Source organism: Megascapheus bottae, chromosome 29 (assembly GCF_031878675.1).
Source record: "Megascapheus bottae isolate mThoBot1 chromosome 29, mThoBot2.hap1, whole genome shotgun sequence".
Lineage (NCBI taxonomy): Eukaryota > Metazoa > Chordata > Mammalia > Rodentia > Geomyidae > Megascapheus > Megascapheus bottae.
Window position 1 is genome coordinate 9,796,697 of NC_143537.1, and position 27,288 is coordinate 9,823,984.

Consider the following 27,288-nt stretch of genomic DNA (forward strand, 5'->3'; position numbering starts at 1 on the left):
CCTTTTTTTTCCATTGTGATCTTTGCAATTTTGTGAGGCTTAAAACATTTCGCTACAAAATGGAAAAAAAAACCATCAATCACCTTTGTGACAGGTATCCTGTATATGTCAAAATCCCAATAAAGTACCCTTTTCATTGTATGAAGTTTATAAGTTGTGGCATGGTCCCCTCTTTCAGCCTATTCTGTGAGACTAGGGAATCAAACCCAGGCCTTAAGTGTTCTACTACTGAGCCACGTTTCCACTGCTATTCTTAATTTTGCCGACTTCTCTAGTTACTGGAAGTTCAGTTTTCTGAACTTTCACGTGATAACTTTCTGTGGTAAAGTATCACTTTGAAGTGGTGAGTAGGATATGGTATTTTCTGGTAAAGACCTTGGGAAGCAAATATTTATCAGTTCAGACACTCTAAACACTCTATAAAGTGATTCCTTGGAGTGTGTGGCCCTCCCCATCAGCCTTCTGCCTTATCAGAAGTAAGAATTCCACGTGGACTTGTGGCTTACATTTGTGGACACTGGAAGAAGCCTCTGCGTATCTTCTGTAGTCAGAACTAAGATGTGTTCCGTCCCGTCTGAACTGAGAGACTCATTGTGTGCCAGGTAACTTGTGTCACCTACTTCACCTCTGCTAACAAGCATTAAAGCCCTGAGTTCAAACCCAGCACCTTCCCCCAAAAGAAAAATCTCTGGTTTCTGTGGGGCCCGCCTGTCTGGAAGATGGTTCACTTTTGGTATGTGAGGATTTGTGTTCTATAATATCTAGTTCTGGTTTTTTTTTTGGTGCTAGTACTCGGACTCAAACATTCACTCTGCTTTCTGGCTCCCAGCTGGCATTCTACCACTTGAACAATGCTCTAGTCCTGCCTTTTGGTGGTTAGCTGCAGATGGGAATCTCATAGATTTTTCTGCCTGGGCTGGCTTCAAGCCATCATCCTTCAGGTCTGTCTCCTAGAGCCTGGATTACAGGCATGAGCCACCAATAACTGGCTATGGCTCTCATTCTGGACTAGTTTAGTGGCACCTGTCCAATAGAACAGGAGGCTTAGGAAACTATGAAATTGGTTCATTCAGCAGTGTGTATGTGTGACTGAAGCACCAGTTTCTTCCTCACTGTCCTTCGTGTTGGATGCTCCTGGGGTAAATGGTAGCAGTTTAGGCACTCTTTCTCCCTATGGGTTGGGAGGGTTTATTTTTCCCTGAAGCCACCATAGGACAGAGTTCTTGGCATGAGGTCTGTCAGTAATAGGCAGGCTTGAAGCCTTGCTCACAGATGTCCACACCGTGAGAACCAATTGAAGAGGTGAACTAAGACTCACCTCCCAGGACTGTTGCCTCAAGACCTGCAATCCTTTTTGTCAGTTGTACACTTTTCTGACTGGGCTGGCGTCAAGCCTCCATTCTCAGATCTTAGCCTCTTGAGTAGCTAGGATTACAGGTATGAGCCCCTGGGGGCTGGCTTGTCAATCTTTTTCTTTTTTTCCCCCCTGTCCGTCGTGGGGCTTGAACTCTGGGCCTTAGCATTGTCCCTGAGCTCTTCACCTCAAGGCTCTACCACTTGAGCCACAGGGCCACTTCTTCAGACCTGTAATCCTAACTACTCAGAAGGCTGAGACCTTAGGATCACGGTTTGAAGCTAGCCTTGGCAGAATAGTCTGTAGCACTTATCTCCAGTTACACCCAAAACCTGCAAGTGGAGCTGTGGTTCAAGTGGTAGATCACCAGCCTTGAATGGAAAAAGCTCAGGGACAGGACCTCAAAACCAGGACACAACGTACACACAAAAAACTCATTACCTAACAGATTCCCTTGGAAATCAAATAGAAAACAAGGAGACTGGAGCTATCAATAAATTGAGCTGCTTTTTTCTTTTTCCTCCTTTTACCTAGATCTGGGTATGTTGTGAGCCAGAGCTTTTTCCTTGCCAGTGTTGACAGCCAGCGTCTTTAGAATACAGCCAAGCACAATGCAGCACCGGGTCTCCATGGTGGAGGAGCTGTGGCAGTTCTTGGTGTCAGAGCTGGTGGACTCCATGGTGAAGGGTGTGGAGAGAGGGAGCATCTGGAAGACGCAGGGCCTTGTTTTCGGGTGCAGGTGTGCTGCTGTGAAGACAACAGTACACCTCTGGCTCAAGCTCAGGCCTTGGTGACCACTGAGCTGGAAAAGTTCATGGACTCGCCTGGCCCAGTGCAGCTCACATGACAACAACAAAGCCAAAGATTCCATGGATGCAAGGAATAACGAGCCTCCGGTGAAGCGGCGGCTGGACCTGTGTGACCGTGTATGGATGACCACATGCACCTCATTCCCAACTAGATGGACCAAGAAGATGGAGTCTTTCTCATCCATTGGGAAATAAAAGTCTTTGCCAGTGACCATTGGGGCTGAGGGCCGGAATCTAGTTAAAAAGAGGAATGGGAATTTTAGTATTCGAAGCAACATTTATTTAGAAACTAAGGATGGCAACACGTTTAAGGCCTACTTCATTTGCCCTTGGACACTGGTTCTTTTGTTTCCGTAAAGACAGTGAGCTAAGTACTGGGTGGCTCACACCTGTAATCCTAGTTACTCAGGAGGCTGAGATCGGAGGGTTGCAGTTCAAAGCTAGCCTGGGCACAAAAGTCTTATGAGATTCTTTATCTCTAGTTAACCACCAAAAGGCCAGAAGTAAAGCTGTAGTTCAGATGACAGGGCACCAACTGTACCTGGGTCCCTGAGTTCAAGCCCCTGTACCAACATGATCTCCCCCCACCCCCCACCCCCCGAAAAAAGTGAAGAGAGAAAAGCTGGTGCTGAGATTTGGTCAAAGTTTTAGAATTGAAATTCCATGTGGCAAGAACTTTTGGCAATAGATATATCCCATGCACTAAGCCAGGGACGTCCAGGGTACCAAATTGTTCTTATTACACAGGCACCAACAAGCTGGCAGGTTTCTGTCATGTATGATGTGAAGTCTGAGGACAGATGTGGCTGTGTGCCAACCTTCTGTTTACCAGCCAGACAGGTTTACTTTGCTTGGTTGTTATATGCACGAGCATGAAGTGGATATAAGAGGAGGATGTGATTTAGAAAAGAACTTTATTTGGGGCGGGGGGGGGGGGGGGCGGCAGTCCTGGGGCTTGAACTCAGGGCCTGGGCACTATCCTGAACTTCTGCTCAATGCTAGCATTCTACCACCTGAGCCACAGCACCACTTCTGGCTTTTTCTGTTACATGGTACACAGGAGTCGAACCCACGGCTTCATGCGTGCTAGGCAAGCAATGTATCACTAAGCCACATTCCCAGCCGTAGTTAAAAACAACAACAAAAACCATTTTGACAGGTTCCTCGTGTATATCCTTTTCTGTCCTCAAAATGTGACTAGCCATCAAGATGGCATGTCGACCACTGCAGAAACAGAAGTGCACTTGAACACACAAAGCAGCACGCTTTCCGCAGCAATGACAGGACCTTTCCCTTGAAGGGGAAGGTGACTTGATTGTGACAATATATATATCCAGTGACCAGGAATGAAGACTATAAAATGGGAATTGCTGGCTAGGTGAGAGGATAAAAGTACTGAATTTGAATTTCATACATAGAAAGGAATAAAAACATTGTTTACTTAGCCCCCTGCCTTTTTTAGGGAATCCTCTAGGAACAGAATGGTCAAAAAGGAAGCAAGGTGGGTTGACAAGCTGTGACTCCTTCAGATGAAAGGAGGCAAACATAATCCAATCTTATTTTGCCTACCCCTTATTTTTTCTGTTGTTCCTGCCCCCAGCATGTTAACTTATCTTGCGCATAAGTTAGGTCATAGTGTCTTATTTCAGCAATTTACTACTTGAAATGATCATGTAGCCTATATGTCATCCTGAAGCTGATAGTTTCCCAGTGACATGGTTTAAAAATAAGGTTTCACTGTCCACTCCCTCCACACACAAGAAATACCATCAAGCTAGCTCCATTGAGTTTTCCCAGACTAGCAGGCAAGTCAACAAAATCTGACGACTCAATCTTACTTGCCTAGGGGAGTACCACTGTGAGGTTGGTTCTTCCCTGGTTCACTGGAGGGAGTTACAGCAGTAAGAAATCAATGGCGTGTGTGTGCTCCCTTGCTTTACCTCAATTTCCTCCCACTCTGGGTTACATTTTTCTCCCTTTGGCCTCTTTCTCACAGGCTGTTGACCCGTGAGCTGGTTGATGCCCGCTTCCCACTGACAACGATGTGAGCCCAGAGCAGGCATCGCAAGGTGGGCACGTTCCCAACCTTTTCTGGAGGAGTTAGTGGAAAAATGAAGGCCTGCAAATATACCTGGCACTTAGTGGGCTCTCACTGCTTCATTCCTGGCCTCTTCAGGCTGGGAAGACAGGAAAAAAATGTTCAACCTAGTTAAGATTTATACAAAAGAAGCATGAGGGGCCCACTCTCATGCCAGTCTACCAAGTTCCATCCCCAGGGCTGCAAGAGAATGGAGCATGTGCCAACATGCAACTTGGCATCTGTGAGGCAGACACCAACCAAACATATTCTGTCCTTTGGGGAAAAATGGTCACCCGGAGGCAGATCTTGGTCGAAGCTTATGAGATCATTTGCAGCTTCCACGTCCCCAACACTGTGTATTTTAGAACCCCTGGGATCTGGGGGTCTCAGGCTGTGTAGAGTGGGTTCCAGTCCTATGTGGCAGGAGGCCTGAACCCAGTTTGTTTTGTTAACCAACTAGATTGCTCATCCATTTGCTTGTCTAGTTTAGGCTGACTGCCTGCAGTCACTCCCCCATAAACCAGCGGTTTTCAACATCTCAGGTGGTAAATCTGACTCATCCACCCTTCTACTTTAAAACAAAACAAAACAAAACAAAAAAGCCTAAAACGCAAACCAGTACCAGAACTGCTATTTATAAAGGCTAGCCCAGCCCAGGAGGACTCAGGAACTGGGGCCTCAAAGGTTCTCTACTGGTGTCTAGATCAGCTGTAAACAACCCTTTTGCTCATGACCCCAGAGGTCTCCAGTAAATGCTCTTACATTTTCAAAGCAGGAGAGGAGGCCTCCTGCATCCCAGACTGGCTCTGATTCTTTCTGCAAATTCTCCATGAAGCAACACTTGATGGATTATAGTCTTTCAGATGAGCCTTCACTCACTGCCCACTTCCCCTAAGGCTCCAGGCTTCTTTGTTTGGTATGTGTAGGGCTAGAGGTTGAACCAAGGGTTTTCATCAACTTATTACCTAGAAATTGCTGTGCAAGCTTTAGTGCTCTTAGGGGATGGCAGAATTCCCTATGTTTAGCTAATTCTGAGCCTTCCATATGTCAAAGAGATCTGGAGCTAAACACCTTCCAGGGCTCTGGATTTTAACCACACTGGAGCTAATGTTGAACTATGAGTGGCACAATATGGTGGCACAAAGCAACAAGGTTTTACCAAACATTAAAATCTTAAGCCATTGATGATAAAATTGTCTTCAAGGATAGGGAGTATTTCTGAAGGAAGAATAGCACACATAGGTCATTAGCTCTTTTGTGTCCAAAGGACAAAGAAAAAGTCAATCTTTTCAATATCAAGACTTTTTCCTATCATACTTGGCCTGCTACATTCTAAAATAAAAGATCACTCGATCAGAAATCAGCTTACTTTCTCCCTAACAAGATGGGATCCAAACAAGGGGAGTTTCCATCTCTGTGGAGGCCTCTGTCCTATGGACAACTTTATTTACTTTCATAGCCTTCTAACTATTGGCTTTTGTTTTACATGCCTAATCCTGTGTGACTGAGACATTCCACTGACACTCTGCATTGTCAAATCCAAAAGGAACGGTAGCAAATAGCTATTTAAAGCCCCACATTTGGGAAAACTGATGTATCAAAACACCTCAGAGCTAGAAATACAGCTCATTGGTAGAATGCTTGCCTGGCAAGTACTAAGTCCTGGGTCCCATTCACTGCAACACCAAAACCAAAACAATACATAGGTAACTTTTGTTTATCGAGCATGAAACGGACTGGTAAATATAGCACCACTACCAAGCTTGCGTGCCTTCTGAACACCTTTCCAGCTGTGCGAGTTTCAATCAGCCAGCCAGCAACAGCTCATGCCTAAAATCCTAGCTACTCAGGAGGCTGAGATCTGAAGATCACGGTTCAAAGCCAGCCCAAACAGCAAAGTCTGTAAGACTCTTATTTCCAATAAACTACTTAGAAAAAGCTGTGGCTCAATTGGTAGACTGCTAGCCTTGAACAAAGGAGGCTCAGGATTAGTGCCTACACCCTGAATTCTAGCAAAAAAAAAAAAAAAATCAATTGAGTTTACATCAGGTCCGAGGTACTGATAATGCAATGCTTCTGTTTCAGGTAAAAAAAGGCACCTAAGGAGAATCCTACAGCCTCAAGGATAGTTGGAGGAATAGAGAAATAGGGTTTATTGATAAGCCACAGTCCATTATACAAGAGACCAGAAAAATGTTCCTATATTTGACTTGACACCAAAGGGGGAAAAAGGGTGGGATGGTGGTCAAAGAACCTTTTTCACTGGATAGAAGGCTGTATATAACTCTGAATGAATCACATTAATATCTCCAAGTGGGTAGTATAGTTACTAGCTATAAGCATAGACTAAATCTCAGCTTTATCACTGACCTGGAGCTCTTCTATAAAATGACAGTACATACCTTAAGAGTTTACTGAGTTTATGGGGCTGGGAGTGTGGCCTAGAGGTAGAGTGATTGCCTAGCAGGCATAAAGCCCTGAGTTCAATTCCTCAGTACTACACAAACAGAAAAAGCAGGAAGTGGTGCTGTGGCTCAAGTGGCAGAATGCTAGCCTTGAGCAAAAAGTGTCCAAGGACAGTGCCTAGGGCCTGAGTTTAAGCCTCAGGACTGGCCAAAAACAAACAAGACTGCTAAACAAGAGACCCTCATAGTCACTTAGTATAGGTGTCACTGGAGTAAATGTCTGTAATTTTAAAGCTAAATTAGTAAAGTATCAAAATATGACAATTAGGTGGCTCACGCTTGTAATCCTAGCTACTGAGGAGGCTGAGATCTGAGGATGAAAGTTCAAAGCCAGCCCCAAAAGTCTGTGAGACTCTTATCTCCAATTAACCACCAGAAAACTGCAAGTGGCACTGCGGCTCAAGTGACAGAGTACTAGCCTTGAGCTAAAGAGCTCAGGGACAGTGCCCAGGCCCAGACTTCGAATCCCACAACCAACAACAACAACAAAAACAAAAAGACAAGTACCTTTAAATAAAGCATTTTCCATATTTAGCTATGATTCCAGGAAGTATATTCCCATCTGTACCAAGTTTCCTAAGGTGAATTATCTACCTATACATCTGTCAAGTAATCAATTTTAGGAAGGAGAAACAGGACTAAGCCTTGAAATCTGGAATCCTCCTGCTTCAGTCTCCCAAGTACTGGGGTTAAAGGTGTGTGACACCATACCCAGTTTAAGTAACAAATTTTAAAGGGAAATAACACTACTTATCCAATCCAGGGTTAAACCTGGCTTAGTGAATAGGAACTGTACATAAAGGTACCCTGTAACCCAATCTTCCAATAGAGAAGGTCTTATCATATTTCTAGGAGGCTGGCATGGGTATGACAAGAAACTCCAGGTTACTGAAAAGTTTTAACTACTAGAGAGACTACACAGATGGTTCAACAGAATTTACTGGTATATTTTCCATTTTCTATACTATTTGAAGGCATAGGATAGCTTTGTATTAGCTTTCTACAATACTGTGTTTTAAATTCATTCAGTAAACTAAGATGCAGCACAACTTTTATACAACTTAGGAGATTTAAAAAAAGAAATAAGAAAGAAAAAAGAAATCTCCACAAGAGAAAGCAACTCATCAGGCCTTGGTGTTAAAACATTTTCCCAGAATAAACAGATAAGCAATTGCATGAAGATAGTTTAGAAATATTGAAATCACACCAATTCCTTCCAAATATTTGCCTTGTTGGAATCAACAGCAACTAATTTATTGCTAGTAGTGGGGCATGAATTTTGGTCAGTGTGGATGGGTTTTACTTTCCTTGTTAATCAAAAACATTTAAAGTGCTACCAAGCAGCGGAATTAAGTTACTCTGCTCTGGTAGGGGTGCCAGCTACGACAGGGTGAGGTACAGCTAATGGTGAGTACTGCACGAATAAACCATAATAACAAGTGGCCTAAGCACAGAGCGGGAGAGAATCAAACCAGTTATATATCTATAATTACTTAACCCAAACTAATACAGGTACAGTCAAAATAAAAATGGAGATTAGAATTGGTATCTTGAATCAAATTTGCAGACTCTCTTGATAAAATAGAAATGTTTTTTTGAAATCAAAATGCTCTTACTTGATCGAGGGCCAGAGACTTGGTTGCCCCTCCTACCCACATCAGGAAATAAGTGACAAAGTCTCTCACACTGAAGTTATGTATTTTAACAGTTTTACATGTAATATTTATATATAAAAAACTTTAAGTGCTTTTCTCCAATTTAAAAATCTAAAGAATTCAAAAATAAGGCATTCAATATTTGAAAAAAGTACAGATTTACAAAATGTGTATATTCTGTCATGAAAACTCCACACCAACATTATACACTTGGAAAAAAATACAAACAGGATATATTACAAATTTATGCAGCAATAACTTAGTTCACACCATGCAATAAAAAGTACATTAATCAAGATACACAAGCTTTTTGTAGGTTCTAAACTGAAGGACTTTTTTTTTTCTTTTTCTTTTTTTTTTCTTTTGCAGAATCCTTAAAACCTGTGGCACTTAAAATTTGTTAGCCTTTCTACTGGGAGGTAAATTATACACAACAATGATGAAAAAGATGAACAGACCAGTTGTCTATTACGAATCATTCCAGCTTTGCTCAACAATGGCCGAAACTCTTTTCTCATATTCTCGTTTGTTTTCCTGATAAAGCTGTGCTGCCTGGCTATTGGCTGGACTGTTTGGATTCGGTTCATCCAACAAAGACTAGGGGGAAGAAAAAGGAAAGAAAAGAAAAAAAAAAAAGATTTGCAGAGTTATTCTTTATACTAACATGGCACAGATAAAGAATATAGAAAAGTTCCACAAAACAACAGTAACCATTTTAGAGGTTAGAATGACATCTATTTTTAGGTTTAAATACTTTCAGAAATGGCTTTAAAATAAAAGTTTCCGCCCGGGAGTTTGGCCTAGTGGTTAAAGTGCTTGCCTAGCATGCATGAAGACCCGGGTTCAATTCCTCGGTACCACATACATAGGAAAAAAAAAAAAGCTAGAAATGGTGCTGAGGCTCAAGTGGTAGAGCTCTAGCCTTGAGAAAGTCCGAGGATAGTGCTCAGGCCCTGAACTCAAGCCCAGGACTGGCAAAATAAATAAATAAATAAAAGTTTCCCAGGGGCCAGGAGTTTGGCCTAGTGGTAGAGTGCTTGCCTAGCATGCATGAAGGCCAGGGTTTGAGTCCTTGGTACCACGTATATAGCAAAAAGCCAGAAGTGGTGCTGTGGCTCAAGTGGTTGAGCTCTAGCCTTGAGAAAGTCCAAGGACAGTGCTCAGGCCCTGAGTTCAAGCCCCATGAGTGGCCAAAAAAAAGTTTCCCACTTCTAAGCAGTGTTAAGTTTTCCAAACAACTCTCAACTGCCTTAATATATCTCATTTCAAGAAAGATTGAACAGCACTTTTCAATGTACTCAAGACTTTCTCACTTAATAGGAAGAGCTTAATTTGATAAGATGTAATAATATGTATGCACAGTTTAGTAGCCAGTATTTTCTGAAGTTAAAGTCTATCATCATCATTATTATTTGTGGTGCCTGGATCGAACCAGGACCTCAGACAAGCATGGCAAGCATTCTACCACAGAGGTACATCCCCAGCCCTAAACTGTATAAAACTGTGGTGCAGAACATTAGCCTTGAGCAAGAAAACCTAGGAGATAGCGCCTTGGTCTTCAGGAGATCAAGACCCAGGACTGGAGTACACATACACTAAGTAATAATTTCTTGGATAGAATGCTTCTCTGAAATGGGCAGTTTCTTGAGGTCTCTATGGTTTTTCAAGTAATCATCCTTTATTTCCCCCAAGGTTTTCTTCTCTACAACTTGCTCTGGCTATACTCCATGGGTATGAGTTAGATTTGTAAGAGCATTATATTATGTAACATGATTAGGAGAAGAATTATAGAATGGATGTCATGTGGTCAAACAATACTGCAGACCAGAGGACTGGAAGTTAAGCTCCTGTCTGTGTTGTGCTATTAATTAACTAGGTGCTATGTTACTCTGCTTACCTGTCTTTGTATTGTTTCTGAAGGAGCTCACTAGATCCCACTAACCACTGACAAAGTACGACTCATTGTAGCACATGCTTACCTGAATTGATGTTAAGATAGAAGACACATCATATGTTGGACTCCATCGATTCTGAAGGATATCTAAACATATGCTACCATCAGCGTACACTGCAAAGGCAACACAAGTTGGTCACATGTTAACTTTGTCATACCTTACAGTTAAAAGCACTGTTTTTTTCTTGGGGGGGAGGGGCGACGCACCAGGACTTGAACTCAGGGTTTGTATGCTGTCCCTAAGCTATTTCACTCAAGACTAGCTATCTTATCATTAGAAGCCTGTAAGCTAGCTTTTTCCACTTATAGCAAATGGTCTACCAAAGGAGCCACATATCCCCTCTTGGCTTTTTGCTAGCTAACTGGAAAGAAGAGCTTCACAGACATTTCTGCCCTGGTTGGCTTCGAATCAGGATCCTCAACCTCTTGAGTAGCTAGGATTACAGATGTGCCCTCAGTGATTGGCTTCATTTTCTACTTATCTTTAAAGAAAGCTCTTGGGCTGAGCCCTAGTCCATGCCTGTAACCCTGGTTACATGGGACACTAAGAATGGGAAGACAGGATTCCAGATCAACCTGGCCAGAAACTTCATTTTAAGGAAAGACGCTAGGTGTGGTAAATTCACCTGTCTTGTTAGCTACAACAGGAAGTCTAAGATGAGAGGACCAAAGTCCAGGAAGCAAAGCCAAGGAAGCCCAAGGATCCAAAAGTTTAAGTTCTGGTACCATTAAAAAAAATTTTTTTTTTCTTTTTACTTAAAAAAGGCTTACACCCACGCCCAGAGTTCAAGCCTCATGATCAACAACAACAACAAAGTCATGGTTGGCCAAGAGTTTGGCCTAGTGGTACAGTGTTTGCCTAGCATGAACGAAGACCAGGGTTCAACTCCTTGGTACCACATACTTAGAAAAAAGCTGGAAGTGGTGCTGTGGCTCAAGTGGTAGACACCTCTAGTCTTGAGAAAGCCCAAGGACAGTGCTCAGGCCCTGAGTTCAAGGCCCAGGACTGGCAAAAAAATAAATAAAAAAAATAAAATACATGCAACTCCGTAGTAGCATGTATAAGGTCTTGGGTTCAATATGTAATACACAGAAATATGCCTAATAATACTTAAGGGAGTATGTTCACAGTTGGACATACCATGATCCCAATTTTTTATTAACAAGATAATTTTCTTGCATAAATTAAAAAAAAAAACATTTTGAGTTAGTACTAGGGTTTGGGCTCAGGGTCTTACACCTGCTAAGCAGGCATTCTACCACCTGAGCCATGCCTTCAGCCTTTATTATTGTTCACAGTTCTGCCAACAAATACATACTATGTTTAATTCAGAACATATTAAAACAAAACTTCACATCAAGTTTGGAAGCTTGCTAACATTCCAAGCTACAAAAACGTGGCTAGCATGGACATGGCTGGCCCTGACTGTAAGAAGTGACAAATTAGACCTAAAGGAAGGAGATGGATGCCCTCCTCACTCCTGCCCCACCATCATCTGCTACTTACCATTCGGATGAAACATTTTGGATAAAAACCTAACAGTTGGTGGTTTATTTGGATATTCTTCAGAAAATTCTATTACTAATTTAAAAGTACCTAAAGGGAAAAAAATAGTAATGATTATACGGTGAAGACATCAACTCAAATTCTGCAAATGATTCTCAACCTCATATTCATTTTTATACAAGCTCACAAAAATTAATGTAAACTACGCCTTAGCACATAAAACATATCATACTTCTATTTATGTTAAGACTGGTAACACACAGCATTGGCAAGCTCAGGCGAACAGCCTGCTAGTGTGAGTGTTACTGTCAGACTGTATGGCAACCGAACCCTAGCTACCAAGATTTAAGCTACATGCTCAGAGAACATCCAACACTTTATTATAGCTTGCAAAGTGGCTGCCAAAGGATTTTTGCGAAGGGCAGACTAACACATGGCAAAGAACCCAATTAGGCACGGGTACAGATGTGGCAGTAAGTTAGTTCTGTCCCATACCAAATCAACAATCAATAGGCTTTTCTGTAATTTCCTACTATTATTGGTTATAGGCCAACACAACATATATTCTGGGCTAGCTAAGTCAATATTTAATAGTCAATAGAAAGCATTTCAAAAACTCATGACTTTCTAACAAAGGCAACCTATAAAGACTGCAAAGAAACGATATCCAATATAGCAATTCTACGTCTAAGAAATAACCATTATCAACACTTTTGAGTTTGTGCTGAGTTAACTATCTAGAACCCTTTTATTTAGAAGAAATTTAGAGAGGTTCTTCAACTATAATCCCCTGGATAAACTCAGTAAAAGTGTAACTAAAACCAATCCAAATTTCCACAGGTTCTTGCCTTACTTCATTATGACAAGTGAAAACAAGACATCTGTCAGTCTAAATTCCAAGCTCCTGGCTTCAATCTCCCAAGAGTCTCTCATACTTCCAAAAGTATGAAGAGATAAAGATATATCTTTGTCATATATGTGGAATACAACCAACACCCACTGATTTATATATTTATGTTGTTTAGAAATTTGAGATTAGGGTGGCCAAAGATATAAGCATTCCTATAAGATATAGGTATTCCCACTTCACATTAGCTTATATGTGTGTGTGTACCCAAAACACACACACATAATGAAGTTGTCCTTATGCTTGATTTCCCTCTGTATGCTGGAGATCAAATCAAGTGTTCCATGCATGCGAAGTGTAAACTCTCCATTAAGTTATATCCCTAGCCCTTGTGTGGAAGATCGGAAGGTAACAGTTCAGATGAACAACCTATCCTTAAGTTTTGTAGTCACTTTATATTTAATCCATCATGAATTAGTTGAGTTCATGGGAAGAAAAGTCCATGAGACGCTCAGCTCCAGTTAACCACTAAAAAGCTAGCAATGGAGCTGTGACTCAAGTGGTAGAGTGCTACTAAGTCTCAATATTAAATTAAAAGAAAGAAAGAAAAAAAAAGCTACCCAGGCACAGTGGCTCACACCTGTAATCCTAGCTACGCAGGAGGCTGAGATTTGAGGATCTGGGTTCAAAGCTAGCCTGGGCATTACTTTCTCCAATTAACCACCAGAAAACCAGAAGTGGCACTGTGGCTTAAGGGGTAGGGCAGTAGCCTTGAGCTGAAGAGCTCAGGGACAGTGTACAGGCCCAAAGTTCAAGTTCCACAACTGACAAAAATAAAAATAAAAAGTCCAAGGACAGGCCGGGAGTTTGGCTAGTGATTAAAGTGCTTGCCTAGCATGCATGAAGACCCGGGTTCAATTCCTCGGTACCACATACATAGAAAAAAGCCAGAAGTGGTGCTGAGGCTCAAGTGGTAGAGCTCTAGCCTTGAGAAAGTCCAAGGACAGTGTTCAGGCCCTGAGCTCAAGCCCAGGACTGGCAAAAAAAAAAAAAAAAAAGTCCAAGGACAATGCCTAGGCCCTAAGTTCAAGCCCCAGGACTAGCATGTGCACATATGTGCACGCACACGCACGCGCGTGCGCACACACACACACACAATTATTTTCTCTTTAATGACTGGCTTTAACAGAAGACAGCTGGCTCCTCTTATCTGCTTCTTCACTCAATCTGTTACAATATGTTGTTTTGGTTCAAGTACGGTACATGAAGAAAATCTGGTCTAGCACAAATGTGTAATTGATAAAAGGACATTTTCATAGCCTCTTTAGAAGGTAATTGTATTTTCTTTTGTTATTGCAGAAAAGAAATGGTCATTTCTTAAAGGTTTGCTGCAATGTTATCAATCATTTTTTGTACTTAGTTTTGTTAAATTCTCGTCTGCATTCTCCCCATCCCTATGAGTGTACCCATGTCCTCCTGCACACCAAGGCCAAGCAGGCCTGTGCTCTGCCACTAAGCTACTTTCCAGCCCTGTCAGTTCTTCTTTCAAGTAAAACCTGTTCCATGAAAAAAAAGAGAGAGACTGTTTTTCTTCCTAGTAACCATCACACTGTGGTATGCAGAAAAAAAGTCGAAGTCCAGCACTGGTGACTCAGGCTCTTAATCCTTAGCTACTCAGAAGGCTGAGATTTGAGGGTCAAGGTTCAAAGCCAGCCTGGGCATAAAAGGACCTGAGACTCCAGTCTCCAATTAACCTCTAGAAAACAGGAAGTGGGGCTTGGCTCAAGGGTAGGGTGGTAGCCTTGAGCTGAAGAGCTCAGGGACAGTGCCCAGGCCCAGGGATAGGGCAGTAGCCTAAAGCTGAGGAGCTCAGGGAGAACGCCCAGGCTGAGTCCAAGCCCTATGACCCACAAAAAAAAAAGGGGGGGGGGAAGAAGAAGGGTTAGTCAGACTTCCCACAGAGTATTAAGGGAAATTACAGCAAAAGGTCAATTAGCCAGGGAGAGGCAACTCAAGCCTGTAATCCTAGCTACTAAAGGAGGCTGATTGAGATCTGAGATTTGAGATCCATGGCCCAAAGCCAGAGAGGGCAGGAAAAGTCTTAAGAGATTCTTATCTCCAATTAATTACAGAAAAAGCTGGAAGTGGCGCTATGACTCAAATGGTAGAGTGCTAGCAAAAAGGGAAACTAGGGACAGCACCCAAGCCCAGAGTTCAAGCCCTAGTACTGGCAAAAAGGAAAGCAACAACAAGAAAACTAGTTTCCCATTTTCCTGGCTGCTGGTGAATATACCCAGATAAAAAGAATTATGCAGGAGCTGGGAGCCTGCCCTAATGGTATGAATGCTTGCTGAGCATTTTGATTCCTCGATACCACATAGGTAGAAAAAGCTGGAAGTGGTGCTGTGGCTCAAGTGGTAAAGCTCTAGCCTTGAGAAAGCCCAAGGACAGTGTGCAGGCCCTGGAATTCAAGGCCCAGAGCTGGGGAAAAAAAAAAAAAAGGAATTATGCAGAATGCTTAGGAGTGTCAAATACTGGTCCTATGAGAGGCTGCTGTACAGCTACGTATATTTAAAAGAGTCTCATGGGCTTTCCTGCCCAGGCTGGCTCTGAACCGCAATCATTAGGTCTCAGCCTCTGAATAGCTAGGATTACAAGGTGTGAGCCTTCGGCACCTAACAGGTTCACAGAGTTTTAGATAGGCTTATTAACAGGAGAATATGGCTGAAAAGGAGATACATTGGCATTATAATTTCTAATTTAAAAACATACTTTTTATACTATAAAAAATAAGAATGACTTACCATCCTCAAAGGGTGTCCCTTCTGGCCTAAAACCAAGAAGAATTCTAATTAAAATAAGATCTTATGGTATCTTTTCCCCCCCCCAAGAACAGATATGATAAACTCCAACACTGAAAGGGGCCCATGCAATGATGTGTGAAGACTTGAGAAAGTAACTGAACATCATTTTGGCCTTGGTATTTAATGGCATAAGGAAGAACAAATATTCCCGTATTTTGTTTTGTTTTTGTCATTCCTGGGACTTCAACTCAGGGCCTGTGGTCTCTGTCCCTGAGCCTCTCTGTGTTCAAGAATAGTGCTTTACCACTTCAGCCACAGTGGCAATTTCTGTTTATGTGGTAATAAGGAATGGAACCCAGGGCTTCATGCATGCGAGGCAAGCACTCTACCACTAAGCCATTCTCAGCTCCCATGATTTTTAGGTAACACTCTGCTCACAGACACTAAGTATTTAGTAAATTTCCTTAAAAAAAAAAAAAAAAGCGCAAGGCCATAATATTTGCCCACAATGGCTTCCCTAGTGATCATTCTGTCTCAGTTTCTCCTGTGCTAGAATTTCAGGCCAATATTACCAAGCTCAGCCATTAGTATGTACTCTTTTTTTTTTTTTTTTGCCAGTCCTGGGGACTGAACTCAGGGCCTGGGCACCATACTTGGATACTTTTTGCTCAAGGCCAGCAGCATTCTGCCACTCGAGCCACAGCACCACTTCCAGCGTTTTCTGTGTATATAGTACCGAGGAATCAAACCCAGAGCTTCCTGCATGCTAGGCAAGCACTCCACCACTAGGCCAAACTCCCAGCCCCTTCTGTTTAAGATATACTCATTCTAAGTGCCTGTGGGAGTTCCAATTATTTTTAAAGTTATTCATTCTATGTATCTCACCACAAAGCTTGTATTAAAATAATTTAAAAAAAAAAAAAAGATCAAGTCCAAGAAAACTAAAAGGTGTTGGAAAGCACCTATTTGCAGGCATGGTAGAACATGCCAGCATTCCCACTACACAAACCCAGAGCTGACGGCCAGTTTGAAAACAGGCATGCACTTTTAACATTCTGCAAGACCCTGTTTCAGAGTAAAGTAAGGGGTAGGGCCAGGCATCAGAATCCTACTCAGGACCTGAGGATGGTGGTTCAAAGCCAGTGTAGGCAGGAAAGTCCATAAGACCCTTATCTCCAATTAATCACCAGAAACCAGAAGTAGAACTGTGGCTCAAAGTGGTAGAGTGCTAGCCTTGAGTGAAAGAGCTCAGGGACACCAGCCAGGTGCTGAGTTCAAGCCCTATGACTGACCAAAAAAAAAAGAAAAGAAAAAGAGGTGGGTGGGTGGGAGTTTGGAGGTATAGCTTAGTAAAACATTTGCTTAGGAGCAGGGAGCATGGCCTAGTGGTAGAGTGCTTGCCTAGCATGTATGAAGACCAGGGTTTGATTCCTCGGTACCATATACACAGAAAAAGCCAGAAGTGGTGCTGTGGTTCCGTGGTAGAGTACAAACCTTGAGGAAAGCCCAAAGACAGTGCTCAGGTCCTGAGTTCAAACCCTAGGACTGGCAAAAAAACCCCAAAACACTTGGGGGGGGTGTGTGTGTAAGACTTTCACAAATGACTCAAACTGGGCTATACAACGGTTTCAGCTAAAATTCTTGCTAGTGAGAATTCTTAGTTTTTTTATTCCATTCCTTTTCAAGGTGCCCATATAACATGCATAAACATTTGTACCACAGATGTATCTTCTCTCCTTCATTATTTCATTCTGTTTAGAGCATTTTTGTTTGTTTGTGGGTCATCAACTCAGGGCCTGGGCGCTTTCTCAGACTTTCCTGTTCAACCTGGCATTGAACCATGATCCTTAGATCACAGCCTCTTGATTAACTGGGATTGCAGGCATGAGCCACCAGCACCTAGCTATCTCTGGGCTTTTTCGTTTTCTGGTGGTTAATTGGAGCTAAGTCTTTCTTGCCTGGACTGATTTTGAATTCTCAGATCTCAGCCTCCTGAGTAGCCAGGATTACAGGCTCGAGGCACTGGAACATGGCTGCACTTAGTTTTTTTCATCCTTTTTTCTTGTTTTTGGTGGTATGTTGTATGCATTATGCAGGAACTCTTTTGCTTTAGGTTATTTTTCAAATGGAGATTCTCTTACCTATGACCCTCACACTGAGATTACAGGGCAAGAAAGAGTTAAGGTACCATGCTTGTCTTGTCTGATGAAATGGGGGGGGGTCTCCAAAACTTTTTCGTCAGGCTGAACTCAAATCATAATTCTCCGGAAATAGCTGGTACTGTAGGTGAGAATCACCGTACCCAGCCCCATTGGGATCAAACCCAAGGTCCTGCACATGCTAGACCATCACGGAGCTTCCCTCCAATTCCTACAAACAGTATTTTTTTTCTTTTTTTTCCTGTGGGTTTTGGAAGCTTGAACTCAAGAGAATCTCTCACTTGGTTTTTTCCATTTAAAGCTAGCCCTCGGGGCCGGGAGTTTGGCCTAGTGGTTAAAGTGCTTGTCTAGCATGCACAAAGACCCGGGTTCGATTCCTCGGTACCACATACATAGAAAAAAGCCGGAAGTGGTGCTGAGGCTCAAGTGGTAGAGCTCTAGCCTTGAGAAAGTCCAAGGACAGTGCTCAGGCCCTGAGCTCAAGCCCAGGACTGGCAAAAAAAAAAAGCTAGCCCTCGAAGACCCGAGCCACGTCTCTACTTTTGTCTTTTTGCTGGTTAACTGTATATAAGTTATTGGGGACTTTTCTCCCTGGATTGGCTTTGAACTGTGATCTCCAGATCTCAGCCTCCTGAGAAGCTAGAATTGTAAGGGTGAGCCACCAGTGCACGGCATAAACAGTATATATTTTTTTAATCGATCATTTTATCATTTTTACTTAGTACAAAAACCTCCCGTAGCTGGATCCCACAGCGTGTATCTAGCAGCTGCATGCCCAGTTACATCCCTACTAAGACAGGTTAGCTTGAGCCCAAGAGGTGGTGGAGGTCGGCCTGGGCAAAATAGCAAATACCACCTTGTTTCAAAACAAAAACATCTGTTAACAGCAAATAACAAATAACTTTTATACAGATGCCAAACCTGCATGTGTTTTTAGGGGGTTAGAAACACAGCTCAGTGACAAGAGCACTTGCTCAGGGTGCCTGCCTAAAATTCCTAACACCTCAAAAAACAAAAACAAAACAAAAAAACGGAAGTATTTTCTAACTTACATTGGAGTTTCAATCCTCCCAGACCCCAATTTTACCTTAAGTCTCTTTCCCTAGATACCTGTTACAGTTACTTTTCTTAAAAATCCCATAGGCTGGGAATGTGACCTAGTGGTAGAATGCTTGCCTAGCATGTATGAAGCACTGGATTCAATTCCTCAGTACCCCATAAACTGAAAAAGCCAGAAGGGCTATGTGGCTCAAGGGGTAGAATGTAGCCTTGAGCAAAAGAAGCTGAAGGATAGTGCCCAGGCCCTGAGTTCAAGTCCCAGGACTGGTCAAAAAAAAATCACTATACTTATTATTTAGCAAATCTTTTAACTCACCCAAATATAACTGCATTCCACTGCATGATGTTGTTTTCAGATGGTGCACCACTGACCCCCACGGGTGGGTCCTCTTGCAATCTAGAAATCCAGAGTAGTAATTTTCAAAGCTGAACATTAAGATAGTAAAGGGGCTAAAGAGAACACCTATAGATTATCACCTATGAAAGAGTAAATCAACTTCCTTGTTATTACGTTGAGCTGATGAGCCATATGATTTAAACAGATCAACCAAGGTGTATTGTTATATAGCTAATTACCTGTGAATCCCAATGGTTAAGTATCATCTCTCTTCAAACATCAACATTAAGACAAACCTTTTCAGGAACCAGTACTTGAACCATAAAAAAAATTTTAAAACTACAGTGGCAAAATGTATTTTTACAAAGACACCCATTTTCCTTCCCTAAAGACTTAAGGGTAGTGAATCTTAAATATTGCTGTAGCTACTTTCACAACATTACCAATTAAAAAAAAAGGGAGGGTGAGAAATAAGCACACCAATCTCAGTATACACACTAAATCAGCAAAAACTACTTCAATTTAATCAGGAAGCTAGATGTAGGTAAGAATTTTACTTGATCCCTTTGCTTCTGACAATGGCTTTGTAATCAAGTTTTTCAGCAGTATCTGCACTAAGACCAACTCTACAGGAGAGTCAAAACAAAACCTCCAACAGTTGTGATCATCAAATTCTTGTAACATGAAGACCCTTGGAAAACTACCAAAGGAAGAATTAAGCAGAGAATTCCAATTAACCAACAAGAGGAAGTAATAGACAGAAAATGAAGTTTTATTTGAATTTCAGTCATGGGAGCCAATTCAAGACTTCCAAGACCTTTGCACTAAATAAGAGCATCTTCTTTAAATACAATCATCTCAACAAAAATGATTTCTACATTACAGACAAATACACATGTGGTCGCTTTCAAGGTGTCACAATCCTTTGCAACTAGTCCACGTGAACTGTGCTTTTTGGTTTAACCTTACGCAAACCAGGCCTCAAAACAAAAAGTTCCCTGGAAGCACTTACTGTTCAACACCCACCTTTTAAGTGGCTGAAAACTCCTTACATGATGTTAAAATTATTAAAAAAAAAAAAAAAAAAACTGGCCCAGGCCCCAAAACAATGTAGTCCCTGTGCCTCCCCGCTAAGGCTTTCTACTGGGGGCCAAGTCGAGAGGCTATAATTACTTCTTGAGAATTTTGGGGGGAACTCCTTAAAATTGCAATGCTACCCATTCGCATCCAACAGACCACAGGCGTACAGAACATTATCCTAACCCTGAACTCCCCGCTTGCGTTTCTGTACCTTTAAAGTATGGGATGGAAAAAGTAAACAACTGGGGTGTGTGTGTGTGGATGTGGGGGGAGTCATTTCCTCCTCCCAATCCCACACCTCCTAAACAAAACCCTGCCTTTACCAAGGGAGGCCCTGAGAGTATCAGATTCACACTAGCCTCCCCCCCCCCACCCCAGACCGGACAGGCTAAAGATAGGCCTTGTCTTCACTCCACCAGCAATGGCAAAGGAGGGGGGGGGGAAGCCAAACCCCTAATGGCCCCAGGTCTCTGAGCCAGTTCTCAAGGTCCTCCAGGCGGACAGGAGCAGAGTCGGGTTTCGGGGGGGAGGGGGATGGGTGAACCACCCTCCGACCTCGTTCAGGAGACCCCCCCCCTCACCCTCAGTGCAGAAAGGACAGGAATGGGGGGGGGGAGAAGGAGATGGGGAGGAAGGGGGGGTGGAAGCTCGCCTCGATCCTGTTCCACCGAGGACTGGTAACAAAGCTGATCGGTGTGCAGCCGGCGAGGCCCCAACTCCCCCCACCCCCCCCACTTCTTGGAAGAACTCAATTTTAGGGGATCGGGGGGGGGGTGCAGGGGAGGTGGGGGGGAAGTGAGGTGTGGGTGCTGGGGCGAGACGTCGAGCATCTGGGCCTCCGGGGGGCAGCAGGCGCCCCGACCGCCTCCTTCTTACTTATTGTTTCTAAAGCCGAGAGCTGTGAGGAGGAAGGAGGGGGGAGCCGAGAACCCCATCTCCAGGCCCCAGCGGCCCACTTCCGTCCCCTCCCCGCCAGCCACCCTCCTCCGCAGGGAAAGGTGTCCGGAATCCCAACCTCCCCCCCCCCCCCCCCGCCCGCTCCTCCTCCTCCGCCTCTCCTCCTCCCCGCCCTGCAGCTCGGAGACCCGAGCCGTCGTCTGGACGCAAGGGGAAGGCCCTTACCGCTTGAAATCCCGCATGAGCCTTCTCCGAGCCGGGGTCGACATGCTTCCCCAGCTCCCCCGCGGTCAGTCTGAAAGAAAAAAAGAGTCCCGCGCAGCCCCCCCACCCCCCGGCGCCGCGGCCGAATCACTGCGGGTCCCCGCCGCCGCCGCCGCCGCCGCCGCCGCCGACTGCACAAACAACCCGCAGTGACGTCTCCCTCCGCCGCCTCCAGATCCCTCCGCCCTCCGCCGAGCCCGCCGAGCCAATCAGGTGGGAGGTGGGCGGGGCGTACGGACGCCCGGCCCGGGACGCGGACTTCTTAGGCCGCGATGGCTTCCATGTTGGCTGCTAGAGTTAAACGGCAGAGGGTTGGATGGCCCGGTGGTGGCGGGTGTTTAAGAAACTGCGAGCTGGCAGACGTCGAAACCGGGATACTTCCTTGGTCTCTCCCCACCCCGTCACTGGCTTAAGTTGGGCGGGATGGGGAGAGAGGGAGAAGGGACGCATCCGGGGCCTCCCCCCACCCCACCCCACCCCGAGATTTCAGGGAAAGGAGGTGTGGGGTGGGGGTGGGGGAGGAGGAATGACGCAAGGTCACGTGACCGCTCGCGCGGCCTTGTCAACAATCCACCCTCCCCTCCGTCCCCGGGGCCGGGCGGGCGGAGGAGGGGGGGGGAGGACGAAGTATCCAGAACCACGTGTCCCTGTGACGCGCGTAGAACGGGTCACGTGAGCGCGTCGCCTGGAGCCCAGTGTCGGACGGGTCTATGGAGGGAGAGGCTCGCGTTAAGTTGACCGGGGCGGAGGTCGGGACTCGCCATTGTGAAGGTGTTGCTGGTTTAATCTGGCCCGAAAGAAGCGTGGTGGAAGCAACCATTGGGTTTTCCTTTTAAGGAGGGAACCTCTTCCCACCCCCCCCAAAAAAACCCTAATAATTTGGACTTCATGTGTCCAAGTGGTTTATGGATGGTTGGGTAGGTGGTGGAGAGGGCTGGGGGGGATGGACGACCACCAGTAACGGAGCGTTGAATGCCGAGGCCTGAAGCTAAGATGCCATACTGCTTCCTTGCAGGCCATCCAAAATAGTCTGTGCCTCTGTTTGGAGTGGGGGTTTCCAGGATTGGGCAGAAATGACAAATATCCAAGAGCTCACAGAACTAGAGGTTCTGTTTTTTTTGTCTCCCTTCAGGGTCTTTTTTTCTCCCCCTTAAAAAATGTTATTGAGGGGGAGGGGAGGAAGGGAAATGGGGACCATGACATGTGAAGGGGTATCAATGTGTGGGAATTAAGGCACCATTTATCTGGCAAATATCATGTAACCCTTCTAATTACAATAAAAATATATTAAAAAATGTTATTGAAAAAGGTGATGTACAGAGGGATGACAGTAATGTAAGTCAGGTAATGAGTACGTTTCTTTTTGTTCATTTCTTGTTTGTTTGAGGCGAAAGGTCAGATCTGTGGACGCAAGGTAGGCAGTTCAGTCTGTGAACTTCATCCAGGGTAAGGTAGCTCAGTCTGTGAACTTCATCCAGGGTAAGGTAGCTCAGTCTGTGAACTTCATCCAGGGTAAGGTAGCTCAGTCTGTGAACTTCATCCAGGGTAAGGTAGCTCAGTCTGTGAACTTCATCCAGGGTAAGGTAGTTCAGTCTGTGAACTTAATCTAGGGTAAGGTACCGTTGTGTTTGTCCAGAAATGTGAGGGTGTGATCTCAGTGCTTACTCACTGGGAGGTGGTTTGTCAGAGAAATAGAAGTGATTCAGGTCTGGGGATGAGAGTGCGCAGACATGGGTGGAGTTGATATGGATCTAGAAAAAAAATTTCTTTACACCAGCAAAGGGCAGGACCTGAAGTACCTCCACTAGGGTTTTCAGAAGTGTTGACTTTGCAGCTTTCCCATAAGGTGTGTTGGGGAGAAGGGAGGCTGGAACTTTTTTTTTTTTTTTTTTTTTTTTTGTACCAGTCCTGGGGCATGAACTCAGGGCATGAGCATTGGCCCTGAGCTTTTTTTTGCTCGGTGCTAGCACTCTACCACTTGAGATGCAGCTCTGCTTCTGAGTTTTTGGTAGATAGTTGGACTTTCCTGTCCTAACTGGCTTTGAACCCTGATCCTCAGATCTAACCCTTCTGAGAAGCTAGGATTACAGGCAGGAGCCACCAATGCCTGGAGCACTTTCTTTCATAGGTGTAGGGAAAATGGAAGGAGGACCTTAACATAGGATTGCACATTCACTATGTGATTCTCTAAATCAAAGCTAATTATTCCTATCTTTATTTAGTTTACTTGTAGGATACTGGAAATTGAACCTAGAGCCTCTGGCATGTGAGGCAAATACTACTCCTGAGCAACATTCCTCAGCCCTTTTGTGAAATTTAGTTTGAGACAGTCCTGCTAACTTGCTCAGGCTAAGGGTCAGAAGTAATCATGTGCCACCATGTACAGTCCTCTGTCTTTAATATTTGCCTTCTAGTCATAACAATCCTAATCCACCCTATAGCTGAAAAGGAAAACTATTATATATATATACATACATTTAAATTTCTATGATGTTTAGCATTTTATAACATTTAGAAATGTATCATTTTATTTTCCAAAATAGATTAACACCTTTTTTTTTCTGTGACTGTCCTGGGGCTTGAACTCAGAGCCTAGGTACTGTCCACTTAACTCTGACAGCATCCTCAGATTTTAGTCTCCTGAGTAGCTAGGATTATAAGCCATAGGCCTGAGCCATGGCTACCTGGCTTGGATGAACACTTTTGACAAACTCAATGAAAGGTTTCATAAACTCCACAGCAGTATGCATATGTATGTCTGTGTATGTGTGTGTGTATGTATGTATGTATGTATGTAGCCATATCTATATCTATATCTATACATTTTTTGCCAGTCCTGGGACTTGAACTCAGAGCCTTGGCACTGTCCTTGAGCTTTCTCAAGACTAGTGCTCTACCACTTGAGCCACATCACCACTTCCTGCGTATGGTACTGAGGAATCTAACTCAGGGCTTCATACATGCTAGACAAGCACTCTACCACTACACCACAGTCCTGGCTCACCACAGCAGTGTATTAACAAGTATCAGAATGCCCTGACCTTGAGGCTTGCTATATAAACCTCTTTGTAGAAAGAGCAGTCTTAAACCTACAATTTTATGTTGTAGCAATTTAGCTCTATACTGAGGTCAGCCAGAGTAGGGGACTCAGTCTGGTTCATGCTTTTCCTCCTTTCTGGCTTTTTCCCCCCCTACGTATGTGGCACAGAGGAATGGAATCAAGTTTTCGTCCTTTCAAATACTTAAAGTCTATTAAAATATATTAAATAAGCTCATAGCTAGTCAAGGGCACATGAAAATTTATGCTGGTATTATTTGCAGATATACAAAACAACAAAAAGACAAGTTAACTTGTTCTGAGGCTCCCCTCTTGTATTGACATTTTGTTTTGGTTGGGTTGGTCATGAGAATAGACCTAAGCACCCGTGCACTGTGTCTGAATTCTTTTTTGCTCCAGGCTAGTGCTTTACACTTTGAGCCACATTTGGAGATGTGTCTCAAGGACTTTCCTGTCAGGACTGGCTTTGAATTCCCCAGTATCAACATTTGTGACATTTTTTTAATATTAATTTTACAACCCTAATTACATAAGAATTTATGGGAGCAGGGCATTTTGTATGTATGTGTGTTTGCTAGCACTAGCCCTAAGGCTTGAACTCAGGGCCTAAGTCCTTTCCCAGAGCTGATAGAGCTCTATGGCTTACGTCATAGCTCCAGGCTTTTTCAGTGACTAATTGAAGATAAGAGACTCCACGACTTACTGCCTCTGCTGACTTCAAATCTTGATCCTGACATCTTAAGGGACCTTAGTAGGACTACAGATGTGAGCCACCCAACCCCAGTTGAGCAGGGCAGTTCTAAAGCCTTCCGGGTATGATCTTCATATTTGTGCTGGGGTAAGACTCATTGCATTAAAAAAAAAAAATCCTTCCTCCTTCGTTTGAAAAAGACTTGCTAAGTTTTGGCATTTTACGTTTTAACACTTGAAAGAAAAAAAAATCTCTACAGAGACAGCACTCCCGGAACACCTGCTGCTGGGTCGCACGGTTATTCTCCCTGGACGCCAATGCTCATCACTTTAAACAACTACCCGACACCCCCACTTTTTTGTGCCCTTATAAATCAGGGCATAGATGGCAAGGACCCCCTCTGGATTATTTTCCTTCCCAGCAGGGAAGGAGCTGGAAAACAAAAGTCTGAAAGGCAGACAAGAAGGGCTGTGCCCGCTGGGATGGCACTGAAGTCTAACTTGGGAAGCTGTAGACGCAAGACTTGCTTCTGTATGTTGGTTTTGGTCTTTTCGGACCCTGCACCTGCTCGGCCACGCCTTGAGGGACTGAGCCACATCCCAGCCCAGCCCAGGACTTCAAGTCCAGGCCTTCAACCTGTCAGCTGGGCCTCGGGTTCCATCCACCCCCGTCCCGTGCAGTCATCCCGTAGCCGGTTCAGAAATCAACCTCTAAGGCCGCTCAAACGCTCGCAGCCAACCCCCGCCATCTCCTCCCCCGCCCTGGACACGCTTCCTCCGGGAGCCAGTTTCGGCTTCCTCCGCTCGCCCTTTCACTTCCGGGTCAGGCCCCGCCTCTCTTCCGGTCTTGCGTATTGGCGCCTTACGCAAGTCTCCACCTCCCCCCCAACGGTTGCTATGGGAGCCGGCAGCCGGGGAGCCGGCGGCGTCGGCCAGTGTCGTGGTGTCGGTGTCCAGTGTCCCCCTCCCCCGCCTCGGGACTTCGCCGAGCCAGGCCAGCGGGGCTACGGAATGGGCTGAGGCGGCGGCGCCTGCCTGGACGGAAGTGGACTGTGGGGCGAGGGGAGCGCCACGGGTCGGGTCCGGGGTTTTGAGGAGCGGGCGGGACCGAGGCCTCCCAGAGCTCCTGGGCCTGAGACTCGGGCGGCTTGCGGTGGTGGGGAAACCTGACAGGAAGTGTGGGGACCCCACGCGGGGGTGGGGGTGCGGATGACGACGAGGGGCGCAGGACCCCGTGTGAATGGTGAGCACTCGAGTGCGAGGGTGGCAGAGCCCCCACCCGCTCCCGAGCTCCGTGGGTAGAGAACGGGTGGTGGTGGGGTCGTCCCTGTGTTTGTGTATTTCAAAGTAGAGATCTATTGAGTCTGGACGTTATTCTGTGGACAAAACGGCCTATATGTATATGTTTTTTTTATCTGTGTTTAGATTTAAAAGTATCCATCTTCAAGTGAATAAAAGTGTCAAGGTTTAACGTTTTTCCTTTTATTTTTATTTATTTATTTTTTTTCTGAAGTAGAAGCAAGGCTTGAAAAATGGAGATGTATGAAACCCTTGGAAAAGTGGGAGAGGGAAGTTACGGAACAGTCATGAAATGTAAACATAAAGATACTGGGCAGATAGTGGCCATTAAGATATTCTATGAGAAACCAGAAAAATCTGTCAACAAGATTGCCACGAGAGAAGTGAAGTTTCTAAAGGTTTGCTTCTTTTGCTTTAATGGTTTTTCTAAGGGTCTCCATGTAGCCCAAGCTATCCTCGAATTTCCCATCCTCATGATCTGTAAATTTAAACAAACACATAAATACTAAAGTTAATCATAGACTAAGGTTTTTACCTTAAACATTTCCCAAGTTTTTTTTTTATTTTTTATTGTAATTAGTAAAAGGGTTATATGATATTTGCCAGGTAGAAGGTGCATTAATTCACATACATTGATACCCTTTCACATGTCTTGGTACCCATTTCCCTCCCCCCCACACACCTCCCACATTTCCCAAGTTTTATACTTTTATAGCGATAAAAGATGTGCATAGGAGTGTAGAATGTAAATACTTTGGCCAACTTGTGAAGTCACTCAGGAATATTCTAGTATATAACAACAATGGCCTGCTGCTAGTAGCTCACACCAAGAATACTAGCTACTGAGGAGGCTGAGATCTGAAGATCAAGGTTCAGAGCTAGCCTATACAGGAAAGTTCATGAGACTCTTACTTCCAGTTAGCCACCAAAAAGCTCCATATAGGGCTGGGAATGTAGCTTAGTGGTAGAG

General features: G+C 44.3%; 2 protein-coding genes and 1 pseudogene across 15 annotated transcripts in view; 2 read left to right on the top strand and 1 right to left on the bottom strand.

Annotated features, from left to right (window-relative positions):
- Nucleotides 1-1,842: 1,842 nt before the first annotated feature.
- Nucleotides 1,843-21,341, bottom strand: Ube2b (ubiquitin conjugating enzyme E2 B). Of its 4 annotated transcripts, XR_016533065.1 has the most exons (8): nt 21,233-21,341; nt 19,010-19,090; nt 15,476-15,501; nt 11,825-11,914; nt 10,343-10,431; nt 8,822-8,960; nt 4,295-4,340; nt 1,843-2,397 (listed from the first exon to the last, which is right to left on the bottom strand). XR_016533065.1 is itself a non-coding variant. In XM_090321028.1 (7 exons), the coding sequence occupies exons 1-6, from the start codon at nt 21,274-21,276 to the stop codon at nt 8,832-8,834; spliced, it is 459 nt and encodes a 152-aa protein (XP_090177154.1). In that variant the 5' UTR covers nt 21,277-21,341; the 3' UTR covers nt 1,843-2,397; nt 8,822-8,831. The 4 variants fall into 4 exon arrangements, 3 of the variants coding, with proteins under 3 accessions (XP_090177154.1, XP_090177153.1, XP_090177155.1); XM_090321028.1 differs by lacking the exon at nt 4,295-4,340; XM_090321027.1 differs by lacking the exons at nt 1,843-2,397; nt 4,295-4,340 and having other exon boundaries at nt 7,630-8,960.
- On the top strand, nt 1,966-2,533 carry LOC150044688 (TIM double twin CX3C motif protein pseudogene; annotated as a pseudogene).
- A 4,574-nt stretch (nt 21,342-25,915) lies between the features above and the next one.
- Cdkl3 (cyclin dependent kinase like 3) overlaps nt 25,916-27,288 on the top strand; it is a 38,176-nt gene continuing 36,803 nt past the window's right edge. For all 11 annotated transcript variants that reach the window (XR_016533059.1, XR_016533060.1, XM_090320920.1 and 8 more), the window contains exons 1-2: nt 25,916-26,094; nt 26,533-26,716. Coding sequence is in view for 9 of the 11 variants with exons in the window: in XM_090320920.1 (XP_090177046.1) it covers nt 26,552-26,716 (165 nt within the window). In the remaining 2 variants the exon portion in view is untranslated. The remainder of the gene's footprint in view (nt 26,095-26,532; nt 26,717-27,288) is intronic.